The sequence below is a fragment of the Anthonomus grandis genome, chromosome 3, assembly GCF_022605725.1.
Source record: "Anthonomus grandis grandis chromosome 3, icAntGran1.3, whole genome shotgun sequence".
Classification (NCBI taxonomy): domain Eukaryota; kingdom Metazoa; phylum Arthropoda; class Insecta; order Coleoptera; family Curculionidae; genus Anthonomus; species Anthonomus grandis.
Window position 1 is genome coordinate 7,929,075 of NC_065548.1, and position 6,238 is coordinate 7,935,312.

The window sequence follows — 6,238 nt, forward strand, 5'->3', positions numbered from 1 at the left end:
ATTATTAGTAATTTGAGTCTCAACTGCCTGGAATTAATAAATCAATATTTTTCGTCCGGGCAGTTCAAAAAAAAGTACTACGGTAACCTACTTGATAACAATAGATGGAAAAATTGCTTTTGTCTATTTTTTTTATTCATTTCCAAGTGGGAAATTGAATATAATTTGGATCTTTTTAATTAATAATTCATCATAGTTTTGAGGTCTCAAAAGCCTCATAGTTTTGAAAATATCGAGAGTAAAATAACATTTTATAAAATTAAATTGTTAGGGCTTCTTGACGAGCGACTTTTGAAAAACTTTAATATTTTGAGAACGTTTCAAATGTGGTTCCTCTGAAAAATCCAAACGCTTTAATATTAAAAAAGAATATTTCAGCAGATTTTTAAGGCCACTTTTTTCGTCTACTTTAGGCAATTTTTTAATAAAAAAAAATGGTTTAAAGATAAGCGTATAAGCGTTTAAAGCAAACTCACTGAACTTTATGCAACTTTATAAAATTTTATAACGAATTATTTAAGAAACTTCTCGCACAAATACAATTTTTCTAAGATCAAGCAACAACTTCACTCCAACAAGTAAAAAACTCTTTTTATTAAAAAAAAAATACAATACAATACAAGTTTTTTTTAATCCCCTATAAAAGTGCTTTCTAAATCAAAAACTATATCACCCTGGTATTATTTCGAAATTTTCACTAAAGTTAATCCGCGTTTAAGAGTGGCGGTTGCAAAACTAGAAATTGTTTCCTAACGACGTCGTTAAAACGAATCGCACGCGAGCACGCTGACTCGCATAACTGCAAATGCAGGCATATTTTCTTTCTGCACATACGGTTACAGAACCGCGTTTTTGTAACGTTTAAATAATATTTTAGACGGGCGAGAAATTAAATTTTAAGAATGTAAAAAAAAGAAAAGTGTCACAACAAAGTCACAAGTTTAAGTAGATTTAATTTTGAAAATTTATACACATAGTCTTTGGACAATTTGACTAGACACGTGTCTTAGCGTTTTTTTTATAAATAAGTACCAGGTTTTGAAAAAAAAATAACTTGGATTTTTTTTTTGAATTTATAAAATGGTCATAATTTATTGAAAATTTGTGCATATATTTTTTGAAAAATTTGATTCGGCGCCTATTTCATCGCTTTTCATGATATGTATGAAATTTTGTATTTTTTTTACATCACAAAATGTTATTTTACAAAATGTTCATAAATCAAAAATCTTACTATATAAAATTTTGAAAATTGGTACACACATCTATTAAAGAATTTCAACTATCAGCGTTTTACAAAAATTATATAAGAGCGTGAAAAACATCTTTTTGGAATTTAAATTTGACAAGTTTTTCCAAATATGTTCAAGAATTTAAAGAACAAAATTTTTGGTAATACATTTTTTTTTTAATTTACAAGAAGTCAAAAATTTGACTAGATTCAATTCGAAAAATTGGCACAAATATCTGCTGAATAATTTAAATGAACATTTAGCGTTTTTCAAAATATGTACGAGATTTTAAACTTTTAAAAATATTTATACACATGCTTAAATAAGTACACACATCTTAAATATTTTGAATGGATAGGTACCTGTTACGGCGTTTTTTTTTTAAATGTAAAATATGAAAAAAAAATCTTGGAAAAGATTTTTTTTAAATTTTACTGGAATTTGAAAAAGAACAAATTTTTTAGTTTATTTTTTAAGTTTTTAAAATACTGGTAAGTCAAAAATTTATCCATATACAATTCTGAAAACTGGTACATTCCTGGTATTTCTACTGAAAAATTTGACTAGACACCTATTTCAGCGATTTTAAAAATATGTACAGAATAATGAGATATTTTTTTTGGAAATTAGAGAAAAAAATAAAAAATCCACAAAATGTTTATAATCATAATTTGAATTTTATGTAATCTTAAAATACTCGACACGTATTCTTTGAACTATTTAAAAGGACACCTATATTTTAGTGCTATATCACATTAGGCAACTTTGGTCGCGCGTCTGGTTGCGAGTAGTGAACATGCATGCTTGTATATTGAGCGTTGTCACACTTCGGGATTAGTTGCCTGAAAGCCGGTCTTGAGCAAGGAAGTTTTTCGCTGATCTTTTTTTCTTTTCTGGACTTATTAATTTCCTGAAGCAATGGCGTTTGATACGGAAAGTTCATAATTGAAATTCATAATCGGCAGTCAATATGGGACTCATCATCAAGTGATTATTCAAATCGCGACTTAAAAAAGAAGAGTTGGGAAGAAATGGTAGATATTTTTGGAGGTGCAGAACTCCATAATATTAGCAAAAAGAAAGACTTGGGTAAGTTTTTATACACATTTTATATTTTATTGAATCATCTTATGTTGCCAAGAAAGTATATATCTATAACTAAAATAGTCGGCAAACGCATCACGGGTCGCAAGCGCACTTCGCCCTCCTCTGGTTAAGTCCCTTTTCATAATTTCATTTTCGAAACCAATTATTTGCAAAGTATCATCAAAAGAATATCCATCTCGAGCGCGCACAAAGTTATGCAAGATACAACATGTTTTAACAATGTTTTTTGCTAAATCTATAGTCACATTTAATGGTCTGTGAAAAATTCTACACTTATTAAATAAAATGCCGAAAGAACATTCTATATATCGTCAAGCTCTAGATAATCTGTAGTTAAAAATTTTCTTTTTATAACTAAGAGTATTTCCTCCGTATGGACGCATAAGATTGACTTGTAAAGGAAAAGCTTCATCTCCTACGAACACATACGGAAAATGTGTCTGATCATTTTCTGATAAGCTTGTGGGTTTAGGAATATTTAACAAGCTGTTATTGAGTTTATAGTAAAGCGAAGTATCTTTCATAATTGCTGAGTCGTTACTCTTACCATAGGCACCCACATCGACGTAAATAAAGTTATAATTGGCGTCACAAACTGCTAGCAAAACAATAGAACAGTAATTTTTATAGTTGTACTATAGTGATCCAGAATCGGTCGGCTTAATAGGCCTTATATGCTTTCCGTCTATGGCACCGATGCAATGTGGAAAGTTAGCATGTTTTTCGAAGCCAAGTCCTATTTGTTCCCATTCATCTTCGTTTTTTGGTTGTTCTAAACAGGATTCTAGATTCCTACATATCGCTCCGCATACAGCCCTAATAATCGAACCTATTGTTGAATGTCCGAGGCAATAGTAGTAATGGATTTCCATGAACGAGCAGCCACTCCCAAGATATCTGTAAATAAAATATATTTTTAGAATATACAGTGAACGGCAAAAATATGTAACAAATTCAATAAAAGGTAAATCAGGGCGTGTTTGAAAAAATGCTCGCGCACGTCGATTAATATTTTTGGTGGCACATTTATTAACTTTGTTTTGTAGTATTTAATAGAAAGAATTTTAAATATTATCTTTAATAATGTAATTTTTCGAATTTTTTTTAGGTCAATCACTGCAAAAAAATGGAAACGTTTGAGATCATGCTATACTCGAGAAGTGAGAAGATTAAAACAAAAAAAGTCTGGGTCTCGAAGCTAATCGAAAAAGCGAGTACTTGTATTTTAAGCAGTTACAGTTTCTACAAAAAGTTACCGCTATTAGAGAAACGCCAGAACAGGAGGAGCAAGTTGATCAGGAGCAGGTTTAGTTGATTGATCGGCAAAAAGACCAATAGAAGGAAAATTAGGCACGCAGCTCGAAAAAGAAAATGACCCGTTAATACTAACACTACAAAAATCCACAGATTCTCGCGAGCGTCAGTTACAAGAAGAATCTGATGAGGATCGCATGTTTCTCTTATCCCTTCTTGGCTCTTTAAAAAGGGTACCTGAGGAGAGGAAAATGGCAACCAAGATCAAAATATTAATAATAACAATTTTAAATGAAGCTATATAGAATAAATGCAGAAATTCTAGCTTTCAACACAATAATATTTCGAAGACATATGATTACATTATCAATATCATTACATATTACATTATCAAGGACACCAAAGTTTCCAACAGCGCTTGACTACAACCCCAACATTACCGACAGATTCGCCATCAGTCCAACAAATGACAAGTCAAGAAGCCTCACAACCGTTATATCAAAAGCCCTCAATACCGCATGGCTACCAATCAGGTCATCATCAAACTCAGTTTACTCAGCCGCTCTTATCTCCTACCGATTCTATTCACTCTCAATCAAACATATCACAAGTTGGTTCACACTCGAGTAATTCTGAGAGTATGATAGAACTTTTTAATCTTTAGTGTTGCTTTAATCATGTACATTGCCTAATTATTTGATTTTTTACTTAATTAATTTAACCAAACCTTTTGATATTTACGATTTTTGAATAAAGATGTTACTGTAAAAGTATATTCTTCTAGTTTTTTATTGTATTCGTAGTTAAAGCGAAAAGAACTCAGAGATACATATAATTGACACCTACTTAAATTGTTCGTCCAAGATAAAAATAAATAACATGAAGATGTCATCAACCGTGGAGATATGAGATTGATGAGTTACATAAAAGTTGTTTATGGCACTGATTATTCAAATACTGTCATAAATATTTATAAACTTTTAAAAATTCCAAACAGTTTTGAATTCTAGAGATTCTGTATATTTGTATCTATGTATATACTTACCTTAAAGTTAGAAAAAGCTTTTCTTCGGGCCGTATAGACTTTCGCAGTATCGTGTCCTGTTTTGCTAAGTCTTCCTTGCACAAAGCTAATAACTCATCAAATGACGATACCGACATTCTAACATAATTAAAGAATTTCGCAGGATACTTTCTTAAGTCATCATATAACGTATGAAATACTCCGAAAATTAAACGAGATGTAACAAAAGGATGAGTCCAGATTCTTTGTTTCTTTTTTTTTAACAGTTTTTTCCGTCGCCTCACGTATAATAACACAGCTACCTCATCAACGTACATCTTGACACTAAAAGTGAAACAACTCTTTCTCTTTAAATCCAAAATCGCTTATGGTTGCCCGACTTGGTTGTCCCAGTAAATAACCCGAGAGACCAGTGTTGAGCAACCGGTTGCGCGACCAAGTTGCCTAGTGTGATATAGCACTTAGTGTTTTGAAATATGTACAAGGTTTAAAAAAAATGTTTTTTTTAACATGTTATATAATGTTCGTAACTGAAAAATCTGAATCGATACAATTTTGAAAATTTACGTTAGTTATGTTACGTTAAATAAAATAAGGGTTACTAACGTATCATTAACGTTAACGTAACTAACGTATTCAGCGTTGTTTAGAATATGTACAAACAAGATTTTGAAAAAAAAAATTTTTTTAGAAGTAAAAAATAATAAAAATATTTTTCAAATTTTCATAATTGAAGAATTTGACTTAATACAACTTTTTAGATAATTTACCTAAATCTGAATAGATAATGTAAAGGATTTTACAAAAAATATATTTTTTATTGGAGAATAAGAAAAAAAGGGAAAACATTTTACAAAATATTTATAACTTTAAGAAATATTAATAATATAATAATTTTCAGAGAATTGAACTAACTTTAATATGTATGAATCTTTAAAGTTTTTTTTTGTAAAGTAAAAAAATAATAATTTATAAAATTTCGTGGATTTTCTACCTTGATTTGTTGACCTATTTCAGTACCTATTCTATTATTTGTACCTATTTTAAAATAGGTACAACAATTTGAAAAAAAAACCTTGCAATAATTTTTTTTTTAATTTTAGAAATTTGAAGAAAACTAAAAAGTCAGAAGGTAGATTAGAATGTACTTAGTTACAATATTAAAAAACTCGATACGTATTCTTTGAATAATTTAAATGGACACCTACTTAAGCAATTTTGAAAATATTTTAAAGTTGTTCAAAATAATATATTCATAACTCAAAATATTGACCAAAAACAACTTTAAAAATTTGTACACAAATTATATAGCCAATTTTACTTATTTAGCGTTTTTCCAAATAAGTACAAAATTTCGAAATTAATTTTTTTTGAAATAACAAAAAAAATTATTTTTCTCAAAGTATTCATATCTAAGAAATTTGACTAAATACAACTTTGAAAATTTGTATATACATTTTCTGACCAAATTAACTGGACGCCTATTTTAGCAGCGTTTTTTAAAAATTATACAAAATTAAAAAAAAAAAGATTTTTATAGAAAATAAATTTATTTTGCCAAACACTTATTTCAGCATTTTTTTTTAATGGGTATAAGATCTTGAACAAAAAATGTTTTATA

At 29.1% G+C, this 6,238-nt stretch overlaps 1 protein-coding gene across 1 annotated transcript; it reads right to left on the minus strand.

The window, feature by feature from the left end:
- Nucleotides 1-2,974: 2,974 nt before the first annotated feature.
- LOC126734225 (uncharacterized) lies at nt 2,975-4,754 on the minus strand. The gene is made up of 2 exons (XM_050437762.1): nt 4,639-4,754; nt 2,975-3,236 (listed from the first exon to the last, which is right to left on the minus strand). Exons 1-2 carry the CDS (start codon nt 4,752-4,754, stop codon nt 2,975-2,977), a joined length of 378 nt encoding a protein of 125 aa, XP_050293719.1.
- Between the last annotated feature and the right edge of the window lie 1,484 nt (nt 4,755-6,238).